This window comes from Rhinatrema bivittatum, chromosome 8 (assembly GCF_901001135.1).
Source record: "Rhinatrema bivittatum chromosome 8, aRhiBiv1.1, whole genome shotgun sequence".
NCBI classification, from domain to species: domain Eukaryota; kingdom Metazoa; phylum Chordata; class Amphibia; order Gymnophiona; family Rhinatrematidae; genus Rhinatrema; species Rhinatrema bivittatum.
Window position 1 is genome coordinate 18804509 of NC_042622.1, and position 15434 is coordinate 18819942.

The 15434-nt window shown below is 42.4% G+C and overlaps 2 protein-coding genes across 2 annotated transcripts in view; both read left to right on the plus strand.

Moving 5' to 3' along the window:
- LOC115096582 (androgen-induced gene 1 protein-like) overlaps positions 1–8028 on the plus strand; it is a 66679-nt gene extending 58651 nt beyond the window's left edge. The window contains exon 6 of the mRNA XM_029611379.1: positions 6673–8028. Coding sequence (XP_029467239.1) covers positions 6673–6680 — 8 coding nt within the window. The 3' untranslated portion in view covers positions 6681–8028. The remainder of the gene's footprint in view (positions 1–6672) is intronic.
- A 1712-nt stretch (positions 8029–9740) lies between these two features.
- On the plus strand, positions 9741–14253 carry PRELID3B (PRELI domain containing 3B). Its single transcript, XM_029611380.1, has 6 exons — positions 9741–9897; positions 10807–10975; positions 11709–11798; positions 12075–12145; positions 12346–12448; positions 13035–14253. Exons 1-6 carry the CDS (start codon positions 9866–9868, stop codon positions 13152–13154), a joined length of 585 nt encoding a protein of 194 aa, XP_029467240.1. The 5' UTR covers positions 9741–9865; the 3' UTR covers positions 13155–14253.
- Positions 14254–15434: the final 1181 nt, after the last annotated feature.

The window sequence follows — 15434 nt, forward strand, 5'->3', positions numbered from 1 at the left end:
TTCCTTCCTTCAGTGCTTAGTTCAACATCTTGCACTGGGTGACTCATTTTCTACCTCTTATCACCTCCAAATCTCCTGGGCAACCATCACTCTAGGAGTTAGTGGAAGTGCTGCAACTCTCCCTGTTGGAAAGAGGCTCCCTCTTGTTTAACAAAAACCAAATCCACTGCTTTTTCAACATTTCCTTCACATAATACATCCCAGCAGCAAATAAAGGAATCTATTATTTTCTTCATTATATTTCCTTCTTAAGTGCTTTCCAAATTCTCATTAAATGTACGGCAGCAAATCAAATAAGAGAAAGATCCATCTCATTTGAATACACTTCACTATTGCATATTTCAATTGCTAATTCTTCCTCTTTGTTGATAAAAGTATTCACAGTCTCTGTCCTAAAATATTACTTAGAGCAATACATGTACATAGAATGTTAAGAGTGCTCCTGTTTCTCTACCCTTAATATAAGGCATGGTGGTAACCTGCATGGGGTAGCAATTACTAGCATAAGAAGCTTGCTGGGCAGACTGGATGGACCATTTGGTCTTTTGCTGTCATTACTATGTTGATCTATTTAAGACCTTTCAAATATTGTAGGTATGATCTTTGCAGGCATTTTTAGAATGTTATTTCAGATTTCCAACTGTGGCCAGTCTGTTCTTATTTGTGTTTTTTATTGAATGAATTTATTATTTGTTGGGAATGGGTGTCATAGAGTGCCGTGCTGGAGTCAAGATACACCCCCATAGGACTGGTACAGGACTGCAGGGCTGGATGAGTACATAAGAACATAAGAAAATGCCATACTGAGTCAGACCATCAAGCCCAGCATCCTGTTTCCAACAGAGGCAAAACCAGGCTACAAGAACCTGGCAAGTATCCAAACACTAAGAAGATTCCATGCTACTGATGCCAGTAGTAGCAGAGGCCATTCCTAAGTCAACTTGATTAATAGCCATTAATGGACTTCTCCAAGAACTTATCCAAACCTTTTTTGAACCCAGCTGCACTAACTGCATCCTCTGGCAACAAATTCTAGAGCTTAATTGTGCATCAAGTGAAAAAGAATTTTCTCCGATTAGTTTTAAATGTGCCCCATGCTAACTTCATGGAGTGCCCCCTAGTCCTTCTATTATCCAAAAGTGTAAATAACCAATTTACGATTTACATCTACCCGTTCTCGACCTCTCATGATTTTGAGAGTTGGTCTTCTACCTAGCCAACCTCGTCTCTCACAGGTTGAGCCACTGGTTTCTGGGGGCCTGTAGAGCTTGTCTCCTGGTGAACATCATGGCTGGTCACAGCTGGAAGCTGGGCTAGTGCTGGGGCTTGGCAGGAGCTGGATACAAACAAGGCTGAAGGCTGAGCTGATATTGAGGGCGAGGCAAGAGCTGGAGACAGACAAGGTTGAAAACAGGCTCGGCTCAGCCCTGAGCCAGGGACAAGGGCAAGGACAGAGAAACAGACAAGGAACTGGCCAGGACGGCGCAAGATAGAACACAGACTGGAACAAGGACAGGACTGGACTAGACAAGGATAGGCAACAATGAACAGGGAAGCCCAAAAGGGCACAAGGCTGGGTATGAGAATCTAGCAGGCCCACGCGGCCACAAAGCAAGAAGGTGGTCAGGTCAAGGAGCCAAGGTGACTCTCTGAAGAGGCATCAATGGACCAGCAGGTTGGCTTAAGTAGAGCAGGAACTGTTGAGTCAGGTGGTCAGTAAGGAGATGGCTCAGACAGCTGGGAGCAGAGCTCCCTGGAGGCCTTTGCTGGGGGGAAGCCATCATAGCAGGTAGAACCAGGGAGCAGTGAGGCTGCACAGCAGGTGAAACTGCGACAATGGGTTTTATGTTTATTATCACTGTTATGTATGTTTTGTATTGTGAGCTGCCTAGAAATACAAAAAAACATGTAAATAAATAAATACTAATCCAGTTGAGAAATACTATAAATAATAAAATAATGAATTCCTAATATATCCCAAAAAGTATTCCTTCTTGATTGCTCTCAAGGATAAGCTGTACTTTCCCAAGTCTATCTGGTTAACCCCTATTTACCTGTTCCAGCCCATTCATGATTTTATACACTTCTATCATATCCCCTCTCAGTCATCTCTTTTCCACCTGTATAGCCTTTCTTCATAAGGGTGCCGTTCTATCCTCTTTATCACTTTTGTTCCCCTTCTCGGTACCCTTTCTAGTTCCACTATATCTTTTTTTGAGATGGAGAAGTCAGAATTGTACACAGTATTCAAGGTGGGATTGCATAGGAATAGCATGGTTAAACTCCTAATGCTTATTTCCCCAAAGATGAAACTGGTTATTTGTGCATCCCCTGGCTGCCTCCCCCATCATATCCTAAAGATGCTACTTTAGGACTTGTTTGCCCCGGGACCTGGATTCTGGCTAGGATATAAATAGGATGGAGTTGATCCAGAGGGTGGCTACTAGAATGGTCAGTGATCTTCATTATAAACATATGGGAACAGACTAAAAGATCTAAACATATACACCCTAAAGGAAAGGCATTCTAAATATCTATTATTTATTCGGATTTGGATTTTCAAGTGTTTGATAAAGTCCTCTGTGAGACACTCCTAAGAAAATTAAAAAGTCATGGGACAGGAGGCGATCTCCTTTTGTGGATTGCAAACTGGTTAAAAGGTAGGAAAAAGATTAAATGATCAGATTTCTCAGTGCTAAAGGGTAAATAGTGGAGTGCCTCAGGGATCTGTACTAGGACCGGTGCTTTTCAATATATTTATAAATGATCTGGAAAGGAATACAACGAGTGAGGTAATCAAATTTGCAGATGATACAAAATTGTTCAGAGTAGTTAAATCACAAACAGATTTTGGTAAATTTTTATTTATTTATTTGTTTATTTGTTTGTTTGTTTGTTTATTTATTTAACTGGTTTTCTATACCGACATTAAAGTACACATCATATCGGTTTACATGGTAACAAAAGGTGGAAAGTACAAATAACAGGGGGAGGGGAGGTGGAGAACTAAGAGAAACTGTGGGTCGGAGGGGGACCCCAACAAATTAGAGAAGGAGTGAAACGATAGGAACGGTAACACATGGTTAAATATGATTCAAGTGTACAAGCTATATATGGTTAAATAAGGTGCAAGGGTACAAATTATACAGGGGGTGCACGGGTAGAGAAAGATAAATGTACAAAATGAATAAGGTTAAATAAGGAGCGAGGGTACAAAATATGCAGGAGGTATACGAGTACAGAACGATGGGTTGAGATGGCAATTATAGAATATGCAAGGGTTATGAAGATTACAGGGGGGGTAAAGAGAAGAGCCGGGGTGGCGAGGATGTTAATCAGGGAAGGCTTGAGACTGGAAGATTGGGCATCCAAATGGAAGATGAAATTTAATGTGGACATGTGCAAGGTGATACATATTAGGAGTTACCACCCAGGAAAAAGATTTGGGTGTCATCATGGCCAATACATTAAAATCCTCAGCGCAGTGTGTGGTGGCGGTCAAAGAAGCAAACAGAATGCTAGAAATTATTAGGAAAGGAATGGTGAATAAAACAGAGAATGTTATGCCTCTGTATCTCTCCAGGGTTAGACTGCTTATAAGATGTCTGTGCTGTAAATCAGTGGAGTTGCCGGATTAAATAATAAACAACAATTGCCTCTCAAATCTGCATTGAAATTCGTTTGATTGGGACTCAATATTATGGTCTGCACTTATATTTTGGATACTTAAGGATAGTAATCCCATGCCTTTTATTAAGAGTAGTAACTGCTGCTCCATGCTTATCGGTCAGAGCCATCGTTGGTTGTTGTCTGAATTCAACTCCCCTATTCCCCCTGTCATTGAAGTGGAGAGCAATGTTGCAATTGAATCAAAATCATCAAGGCTTTTTAGTTAAGGGTAGAAACCCCTGCACCAGCAAGTTACCCCCATGCACCCTTTTCTTCAATTCCATCCTCTAGTCTTTAGGGATCCAGAGTGTGTTTATCCCATGGCCCTTTGAATTCTTTGACTGGTTTTATTATCAACCCCTCCTCCGGAAGTGCATTGCAGGCAACCACCACCCTCCCCATGAAGAAAAGTGTCCTGAAGTTGGTTCTGAATCGTCCCCCCAGAGTTTCATTTTATGAGCCCTAGTTCTACAGATTTCTTTCCAATGGAAAAGCTTCGCAGTTCGTGCATCATTATGTAGCTAAACCAGCTGAGAATGTACTAGTTAACGGGCCTTATTCAAAAAAGAAAACAATCCTGAATAAGTCCAAATATGTATTGGATGCAGTAGGAAATTAATAAGAAATCAATTTTAAAAATGTTCCCATTCCAAAGGCCCCTTTTTAACTAATTCATATTCAGATCAATTTGGTTTACACAGCATCGGTGCACACTCTAGTGGACAAAGTGCTTTTCAGCATATACAGACAGAATCTCTTTAAGAGAGAATTCAGCTAAGGCCTTCCGAGATTTCGTGTGAACACATGGGGGACATTCAGATAAGTCATGATCAATGGTGAAAACTGAAGATACTCGACCATTAACAGTCCTCGAGGTGCAGGCTCTCAGCACTGGCCGTTAATTTTGCCAGTTTGAAACTACTGACTCCGTATATCAAACGCCTGATGATGTCCAGAGGACATGGAATTAAGGTGCCCACTTCAAGAATAAAAATGTATTGGAATGAAAGCAGGAAAACCAGGACTGGACTGAGATAATGCTGGTATCATAGTAGATGATGGCAGAAAAAAAGACCACCCAGCCCATTCAGTCTTCAAAATTCTATTTTTAAGTTTTAAATTTGACAGGACAGCATTTTCTCTATAGGAACAAAAACTGTGGCAGCTGTTGAAAACAAGTAAATCTAGTTAATAGCACATAATAGCACATAAATCTAGTTAATAGCACATATTTTTTTAATTTTTAATTTGCTCTGTATCGAAGATACTTATTATCTTAGTTGTTAATGTTACTTGTACTTGTTGGGAATTATTAGAAAGGGAATGGTGAATAAAACGGAAAATGTCATAATGCCTCTGTATTGCTCCATGGTGAGACCGCACCTTAAATACAGTGTACAATTCTGGTCACCGCATCTCAAAAAAGATATAGTTGCGATGGAGAAGGTACAGAGAAGGGCTATCAAAATGATAAGGGGAATGGAACAGCTCCCCTTTGAGGAAAGACTAAAGAGGTTAGGACTTTTCAGCTTGGAGAAGAGACGGCTGAGGGGGGATATGATAGAGATGTTTAAAATTATGAGAGGTCTAGAATGGGTAGATGTGAATCAGTTATTTACTCTTTCGGATAGTAGAAAGACTAGGGGGCACTCCATGAATTTAGCATGGGGCACATTTAAAACTAATCGGAGAAAGTCCTTTTTTACTCAACGCACAATTAAACTCTGGAATTTGTTGCCAGAGAATGTGGTTAGTGCAGTTAGTATAGCTGTGTTTAAAAAAGGATTGGATAAGTTCTTGGAGAAGTCCATTACCTGCTATAAGTTTATTTAGAGAATAGCCACTGCCATTAGCAATGGTTACATGGAATAGACTTAGTTTTTGGGTACTTGCCAGGTTCTTATGGCTTGGATTGGCCACTGTTGGAAACAGGATGCTGGGCTTGATGGACCCTCGGTCTGACCCAGTATGACATGTTCTTATGTTCTTAAATTCTCAAATGTTCCTTGTATCGCTCCCATGCGACTGTTCTGTTGCACTGTAAACCGGTGTGATCTGTATGCTATACAGGAATGTCGGTATATAAGAATTTAAAATAAATAAATAAATAAATATACAGACAGGAACGTTGTCTTGCAGGTGGAAGAGCTATTGAATTATATTGTCTACCCTGCTTTGGTTGGTTTGGTTTTCTTTGATTTGATATTCTTGCTCTCATTCTCTCATTTGCACAGTAGCTCCCTGTGAACCCTTTCCTTTCTCCACCCATCTGTGGTCGTGACTGCCCACCATCAAATAACACAAACCATCTGCCTGTTTAAAGAGAAAAGACCAGGGCTGCACACAGAGCATCAAGTCATTTTCTATACAAATCACATTATATCGGATTCAATCTTGCTACCTTGTAAATAATTTGCTGTCAGTTAACTTTCCCTCTTTGCGCTTCCAGCTCCCAGTTATTTATTTCCCTGTTTTATTGTAACTGTCACTCTCCTTATAATGCTCTTGTTCCAGTTGTTTGAGTTCTCTCTTACCTTGCACAATTTGTTAAATGTAAACCGGTTTGATGTGATTCATGTCATGAAAGCCAGTATAGCAAAAATAATAAATAAATAAATAAAATAAAATAAAAAGTGAGGGCAGGGAGACAGAGTCTGTATCCTGAGACTCTTCATTCACCTTTTGGGAAATGATTAACTCTTTTTATGTCTGGAAGAGCCAGGGCCCAGCCCTGAGGGGTGCGAGATCCCAGGGAAGCAATCTGTGTCTGCATGTTCCTCTGGCCTGGCTCCACCAATGAAAAGGTACAAAAGGGATGCGGGCACTTTAAAGCCTACTGCAGCTGTGGCAGCGTCAGGCATGGGGAGGTAGGTGCATATCCCCTGGAGCAGATAACACCTGCACCTCTGTCCCTGATGCATGTGTTCTAACATATAACCAAAACCAATATCCTCCTGTTGTGTTTCCTATAAATGAAATCATTGAATCCCCCTTGCCTTACAGACTTGTGAAACATTGGGAAGCAGAGAACCCGAGAGTCGTCCTCCTTACCAGGATGCCAGCATCCCTGAATCTCCAAACAGAAGGTCAAGGAGTGGAATGACAATTTCTGAAGGGAAACGTGGCTTTTTCTGACACCATCTCCTGCTGTGATCGGAGTAAGCAGTAAAAAAAAAAAGTCTGAAAGCAGTCTGAACCAAATCAACCTGATGTAAATTTTCTTAGCCAGTTTATAAACTTGTACATCTTTTTTTTTTCCCTTCCAGCTCATATATAGCCATGTAAGAGGGAAGGGGTGGGGGGAGGAGGTTCATGCTGGAAGATGGGGACTCATCCTTGGGCACCTACTCTGCTAAATAAATGGCAAGAATACAAGCCCATGTTAAGATAAATAGATTTGAGTTGTACCAAATGTGATCCGTGCAAAGGAGAATTAAAATCTTCAATCGCGTTCTTATAGAAGATGCTGTTTTAGAACTGCTTTGTTTTATTCCTATGATTAAGAACAAAATAAAATCAATATCTTGATTTCTTCATATTCAAGGTTTGAGACATTCTATATGCAGGAAGGGCTAATTTACCTTGGTACTTTGATTAGGAATAGTTTTCCACAAGCCTACTTCAGACACTGCTCATGGGGCCAAGACTGAAAACCCCTCCGTGTTTTTCTTGTAATGAACAATCTTGTAAAACCACAGAAGGAAGGTGCAGAAGGCCATGTTCATGTAATGAATACTTTTAACCTTGATGCGTTGGAAGAGAGCCGGTCACCTTTCCCCTAGTTACTCACTTCTGTTGCATCATTTTGACTTTGAGAGGCACAGATAGCTCCTTAGCAACAGTCAAAAAGCCCTGCCTGTAAAGGTGCAGGCTGGAAAACTGCCTATGGAACAGGCTTCTTACAGCATAATGATGCTGTTGGAGTCATTTTTTGTTACTTGTTTGCTGAGGATGTATACAGAGGATAGGCCGTATGGATTCAGACACAAACTAGTTTGAATGCCACAAGCCAACCTCTGAGTGAACTCATGTTTACTGTCTTGCACTGTGAAATGTTTACAAACAGGCAAGCGTCTGTTTATTTAGTTTTACACTAAGTCTATGATAAGAAAACTAGCAATTAACTATCCTAAAGCCTGAGAGAGAGAATGAAGGCCACACAGCTGTATCTAAAATCTGATAACAACTCAGAGGGAGGGAACATTTGTTGCTTTCACAAAGGTCTGTAATGTATAAGGAGAAACGGCAGAGAGCCCTGGACCTGATGGAAATGTAAGCTTTTTATATCTATGTAGCAATTGTTATTATCTACCATTACTTCTTCTATATGATGTGATTTTATTTGTTCTATCCTCCTATTGCTCAAATAAACTTACTTTCTTACCTGGAACTGTGACATACTGAATCCAAATTTGTGTGTGGCTCTTTGTGTATGCGGATAAGCTCCTGAGTTCAAACCCCCAGGTATAATCCCAGTACCTGCGTGTGATTATATGAGATTAGCCCTCCAGGTCAGAGCCCCTGGGCAGGCTACCAGTGTGCATTGTCTGAACCTGTAACAGATCCCTATCCTGTAAATAGTCCTAAATCCTTCTGCACTGGCCTAGGTTCATGGCTGATGGTTTGCTAACTTTTCTAAAGATGAAGGTCAAAAGCTGGTGTTCAAAGACATGGGCAGACGCACTAGTGATACTCTGTGTTCAACCATGCCTTTTCCACTAGTCAAAAATTTAAAATGATCACTACATATCCAGTAAGGGAGGTGGACACAGGAAACATTTGAAAATCTTGATACTGCTGTTCACTGGACAGTACATGTCCATACTGTAACAGCCTCAGTACAGTACTAAAATGCTTCACAGCTAAACATGTTAACATGTCATCCCAGAATTTGATCTGAATTTACCCAAGAGAGCCTGACTTTCATGCTCCCCATACTTAGGGTGAACATATAACTCTAAGCCAAGGGGGCATGCTGATGTAGTCCTGGTTTTACTCCATTGTGTGCAAGAAAATGTAATCCTTTTTATTTTTTCCTAAGAAAAATCAATAGGGAATGCAGAACTACAGTGCGGCAAACCCAGGATTGACTCGGTGACATGGAGTGGTAGTCACCCTGCTCATATTCAGCCTAGAAGTGATGACTGTTGATGGTTCTGAACATACCAAGAACACATGCAACTCCCCTGGTTTTCTCATCAAGGTGCACATGGCACTTTGTTCTCCAAGTCTTTGTACTTCTCTCCAGATGCATTACTTCTGCACCTGCCGGAGCTTACAACTTCTGGTAGGGGAGGGACCAGCCATTATAATTACCAATGCAGCTTTAGGGTGAGGGAAAAAAATGGTACAATGTGGTGCTAGGGATTGACAAACTATGAAGAGGAACTTGGAGCACGCTCAAAGAGTTTTGACAGTATGAGTTTCTGTTGAAGAAGCTTTGGCTCTGGCAGCTCACACACTCAGGGTACTCCAAGAACTTGCTCATCTTTGGTTACAGGTCTTGGTTTTCCAAGCCTTGCCAACTGTAATGGGTACAGTTGGAGAGCACAGGCAGAGCTAGGTGACTCTGGAGGTTGGTCCTGGATTTTGACATCTCCTTCCTGGTGCATTTTGGTGCCCCACTAATGCTGATTTTTTTTTCCTTTAAATTTCAAGAATGGATCAGAGGTACTTCCCGAGGGCCCAAATGATCCAGCAAGGGGAAGTTCTTGCAATCCATCGCCTCACCTAACCGCCGCCGCTGCAGGGACTGCTTCGCCCTTCAAAAAGATGACGTCCCTAGTTCAACTAGTACTCATTTTAAATGAGAGGAGCGGAGACTACAAATCCCACAGTGCACTGGGTTGCAGGCTCAAGCCCCAGATCTGGCTGGATCAGCTGCCAGCTCTGCACTGGGAAGTTGGTTGCGCCCTTGTGACGGAGACGGTCACGCAGCAGCTCTATGTGCTCAGGCTGGGCCGCCTGCCCCACCCTCCATAGTGACGAGGGACGATGGTCCACCTTGCTCGACGGCACCTGCCCCTTTAAGAGCTGGGCGCGTCGTGACGTATGAGCGTGCTGACGTCAAGAGCGGCTCCTACGCGGTGTATATAGCCGTGCGCCGGGTGCCCGCCCTTTTTGTCAGCAGGGCTGAAAAGCGAGCGGAGCCCGGTGGCGGAGGAGGAGCAGAAGGGATCCGCGCACAGCCGGCGAGATGAGGATCTGGACCTCAGAGCACGTGTTTGAGTGAGTCCCGGTCTCCTCTTCTCATCCCAGGGCGCCCTCTGGAACCTTCTGCCGGAGACGGTTCCTGCGGGAAGGGGGAGGGGCACCGCGCGAGGGAGAAATCACGTGACGGGGGAGATGGGCATGAAGGATGGGGAGAGGGGGGGAACACCGAGGGCTGGGGGCCCTGGCGATCGGCTGCTCTGTTGCCGGGAGAGCAGAACGCGTGACCCCCACCCCACGGCGGCCGGGCTGGGAATGTAGAAACGGGCCCAAGGTCAGGTTGCGGTTTCCAGGCCCCGTGCCCGGGATCGGGCCCAATCGGCGACCTTCAATAGAGACTGGGGCGGGTCGGTGACGTTCTAGCATCGTCGCTTCAGGCTTTCTGCAGGAAGGCAATGTACGAGCTGGTGGAAGGGGCCTGGTCCCTGTCCTTGCGAGCCTCACGGGAAATCGTCGTCAGCACTGCAGCAGCCGTAACACTTCTGTACCTGTGACTTGCTGTATAGTTTTTCAGATTACAAGTGAAGGAGATCCATAAGATTCCTAGTTTTTCCGTATAAGCAGAGTTTCTGTTTATTATAATAAACCAGGAGAGGCCAGAGGCAGAATATTTTTACCTTTCTATTCTGTAGCTGAAAGCCTGTTAACGAGGATTTTGTTTAAATCTGTTTATTGAAGTATTACAGAGCAGTTAGTTAACAGCTTGAGTTTGTAAAATTCAGGCACGGTACAATACGTTTCCATGAAACAAAGGCTAGAAGTTTGGTTTAGATAACTTATTGGTCACGATGCTAGTTTTAATGCTTGAGCTATGGTTTTTTAAATCTGCCATAGTTAGTAGAAAACTTTCAAAAGTGTATGAGCCTAATCTTGGAAATCACACTACACTAGTGTATGATATTTGAAAGTATTCTTGCTTATTAACAGCCATCCCTGGGAAACAGTTACTACAGCTGCAATGCAGAAATACCCAAATCCCATGAACCCTAGTGTGGTTGGAGTTGATGTGATGAACAGGCATGTTGACTCCAGTGGGAAGCTGCACAGTGACAGATTGCTTAGCACTGAATGGGGAATCCCTTCTATTGTCAAATCAGTAAGTATTGAGACTTGCTATAGGATGTCAGTTGTAATGTGTTTCTAAGTAGCAGCTTGAAAGATTAACAAAAAATATATCTAGGGTGACAACTTTATCGCATTAAATACATTTCTTCATTAGCTGTTGAGTGAGTACACTTTCAGGTCAGAATTCACCTGAGCAAGAGATGTCATTTTACCAGGAAATAAAACTATTTTAAGTTACAGGAATTTGACCTAGTGGTAGTAGTTGAAAAATCACCCACCACATAGGAGTTGTGTGGCACTAACACAGTCGGAAGCAGCCAGCATAGGTGGAAAGACTAGTTTGCTATTGCTGACTGGTGGGAACTAGAATGGGGTGGATCATTCTAAGTGAATAGAAGGATGAGAGCTCAATTTATCTATATGCATGACAGAAATGAAGGGTAACTGTGCCTGTTAATACTGAGTGCATCCATGTGGTTTCTGTCAGATTGAGGTCTTCAGCAGTTTGTGGGCTGGGGAGAATGCTGGCCTTTAGGAATTAGCTTGGAGAAGAGAGCAGCTGTTGTGCTGTTTTAAAATGAAAATTATGCTTTACTAGAAAGAAGCAGATATCTAAACATGATTTATTGCAGCTCAAAAAATGGCACGTGGTCTTTGATTATAGCTACATACAAGTACAAAGGATAGCATCACTACATAGAAAACTTTTATCTTGTATATGCTGATTTCAGGTAACGACTTTTCTCTGGAATTTTTCCCCCCAGTTCATTGGTGCATCTAGATCAAAGACCTACGTTCAAGAACATTCTGTAGTTGATCCTGTGGAGAAAACTTTTGAACTCCAGTCTACTAATGTAAGTGAATGATGTGATTTTTTTCACGAATGCTGGTATATAAAAAAACCTAAAAAAAAAAAAAGTGAATATAGTGTGTGTAAATTAATGAGCAGAATGTGTTGCATACTCCTTGGAAGCTATCCTTGCTAGAGGGAGGCTTTGAATTCATCTCTCAGTTGACTTGTACCACTATGCAAACAGAACCAGATTTGTTACTGGGCACTGATTTCCCTCACACTTTGTAGACTTTCATCAGAGCATTTATTTAACACTTTTGTATGTCTTATTCCACAGATCACATTTACACACCTGGTGTCAGTAGATGAAAAACTGACATATAAACCACATCCTCAAAATGCAGAAAAGTGAGTGCTGAGCTGTCAGTTTCTACAGGCCATGTTTTTGAACAGTTGATGTGTATATAGTAGCTTCTAAATGAGATGATACTTGGTAGTTTTTTGTCCTGCAAGTTTTTTACTGAAGAGAAACTGTAGACTTTCATATTTACTCTACAGTAAATAGAGCAGTGATAACTTCATAGTAAACATGAGTGTTTTTCTACCAGGACTGTCCTAACTCAAGAAGCAATAATCTCAGTGAAAGGAGTGAGCTTGAGCAGTTACCTTGAGGGGTTAATGGCCAGCACAATCTCTTCTAATGCAAATAAAGTAAGTGAGACTTTCTGTATACAAATATAACAGTGGTGGGAAAGGATATAAGCCCTTCTGTCTTGCATACAAGTACTTTGAGAAGCTTTTTCATGGCCCCAGACCACCTAACCTTCCGAAAACTGGTAAAAACTTGGCTGTTTGAAACAGTATTTGGTGCTAGCCAGTTTTGCAACCCACTGAAATCTGCATATAAGCAATTGTCACCTCTAACTTGTGTTAAATTGTATTGGTGGGAAAGCATGTCATATGAAGATCTATGAATTATGAATATAAAATGATTCTAAGACTGCATTCTTTCCAATATGCAGCTACCTCTAAGGTGACTAGCCTCTTCATATGAAAGGGGGACATCAGATGCAGGATAATGGGAGAAGAAATACTGTTGCCAACTATGTTGGCAAGGTTTTTTGTTTTCTTTTTTAAGAAAGTGGTAAAGATTGCATGGTCTGTGGCCAGCAGCAGACTGGGCTAGAGCTTCTGACCTTGGATCTAATTTGGCCACACATACAGGGATCGCTGCATCTTGTTTGATAGCCTTGGTCTTTAAATGCCTGTTCCTGAATTTCTTTTCTTTTGATTCTAGGGCCGTGATGCAATGGAATGGGTGATCAATAAACTGAATACAGAGATAGAAGAACTTACTGCCTCTGCCAGAGGAAGCATGCGAGCATCTATGGCGGCAGCTGCATTTGTAGAGAAATAGACCAGATATTAACACTGGCTAGGTCTCCAAGCCAAACACACTTCAGTTTCTCTCCGAGCTCGTCCTCTTTATTTATTCTTCTTTGTTATTTAAAAATACAGAGCTATATTTCAGATAGGTTTTAAAATGGTTAGCATGGAGAGGGCCTGTAGTGTGTGGTGATCAAGCAGAAGGAAAGGTTTAAAGTTTTGGGTTTGTTTGTGAATGATCACTGGCATATGCCCTAGACCTCTTCTGTCAGAAGTTGGCCTTCATATGCCCAGATGCACTCGTACCTTACAAGAGAGGATAGCTAGTGAGCTGGTAACCAGAATTTAGTGCCATTTACTTTCAGGGTCCAGAGCTCCTTTGGGACCAACCCAGAAACAAATCTAACTAAGCCAGTGCTTTAGCAACACATGTTCCCTCACCACCTTGTGTTTTGTGTAATGAGAAAGAAACCTGAAGTAGAGAAAGTACTGTAAAGTATATATTTGTACAAAAAGCCTTTTTATAAAAGACATTTTTGTTTAGTGTGAAGAAATCTTGCAGCTATGAAAATACACAAGTACTTCACTGTCACTAAAACAGGTTTTCTTCCTTTGGCCTCCTGCCTTGTGTTCATGGATTGTACGGAAGATCTGTGCACCTTCAGACTAAACCAGCTGCTTTCTCTGAAGGCTTAGGCCTTTTCCTCTCTTGATATTTGGTACTGTGGTTGAATAACGTGCTGAGTAACTGAATGCTTGTTTCTCCAGCCCAGCAATACCTGAACTATCTAACTTGAATGCTTTGCTCTGAAAGCATTATTATTTTGACCAACTGGATGTCTTTGAATTGGTACTAGAGCAGGGACTTTCTTGGAATAGCTGGGATACAGGTGCAGAAATGCTTAGCATCTTCACAGGATGGGAAGTATTAATGTTTACTAGTGAGACATCCTGTGGTCTGACAGTGTTATAAGCTTCATCTTTTGGCACTATCCAACTGTTTTGTTCCTGTGTCATAGGTTTTTTTTTGTGCACCTCTGAACTTGTGATTGGAGGCAAGATTTACTAAACTTTTTTACATGTGACATTAGGAACTTGACTCCTAATAAATTTTATTTTTAGATTTGTGATTTATTTTTTTTTGTAACTCTTATTTGTTTTTAAAAACAGTGGATTCCTTAATTTACTTAACCATGTTTGTGTTCTTCCAAGTGAGGGAATGGTGATGAAAATGAGGCAGACTTGACCAGCAAGTGAAACCTCACTCTTGAATTTGGGCAGGAGGAACTCTTTTTATTACATGCCGATACAGTAAGGACGCGTTAGAGTGCGGCAGTGCCGGGCGTACCCTCGTTTGCCGCACGTACAGTTCGGATCACATACCGCTCGATACAGTATTTAAATTAAACGCAAATGCAAGCCGTATCCATGAAGTGCAATCCATTTTACTGTATAGAGCGCTAAACAGCGCCTATACAGTATCCTGGGTGCGCTGGTACCTGTCATTTCAAATGTCATTTCAACTGACATTTGAAATGACAGGTACCAGGAAGTGGATGGTTCTCCTACGCTCGGGGATCGGGGATTGCCAGTCCCCCCGCCGTGACCTCAGACGTCCATCCAGGCGCTCAGGTCACGGCATGCGCCTTCGCTGCCTTGAGTATCCAAATTGGACGTGCGTTCATGCACTTTCGCCGCCGGCTGCCCCGGGAGGCGGGGGAGGGGAGAGAGGACTGGGGCTACTGGAAGCATGCAGTAAGTTTACTTTAGTTACAATTTTTATTTTCTTAACATGTCAAGTGAATTTTCGCCCTGCGCCTTGCTTAGGGAGGGTGGGGAGAGGGGACTGGCAATGCCCGAGCGTAGGAGAACCAGGCCACACCATGTTACTCGCTTGCTCCATCCCACCCACTTATTTGACCGGAGCCTGCCTATTGCTGTCACATCCCTCTAACGCTAGGGTAAGGGTAGGCGGTAAATTGGAGGGTTAGACGCGGCAAAACAGTTGGTTAAAAAGACAATAATCGGGCCGCATGTTACTGTATGGGAGGGAATAGCTAATCCGATCGTTTACATATCATAAGCATGCCGCGGGCGGAAAGGGATACGCGTCAATTTAAAGAAGCGGTAAGGATTGGTAAAAACAGATAGTGAATCGTGGGTTACACTTGCGCGGCCAAATTGTGGGTTCAAAGCGGGTTAGAAACTGGGTAACCGCGGCCGCGCTTTACTGTATCGGCCTGTAAGTGAGGTAGGACAATAAGGTTGAGGAAAGACTAAAGAGGTTAGGGCTGTTCAGCTTGGAGAAGAG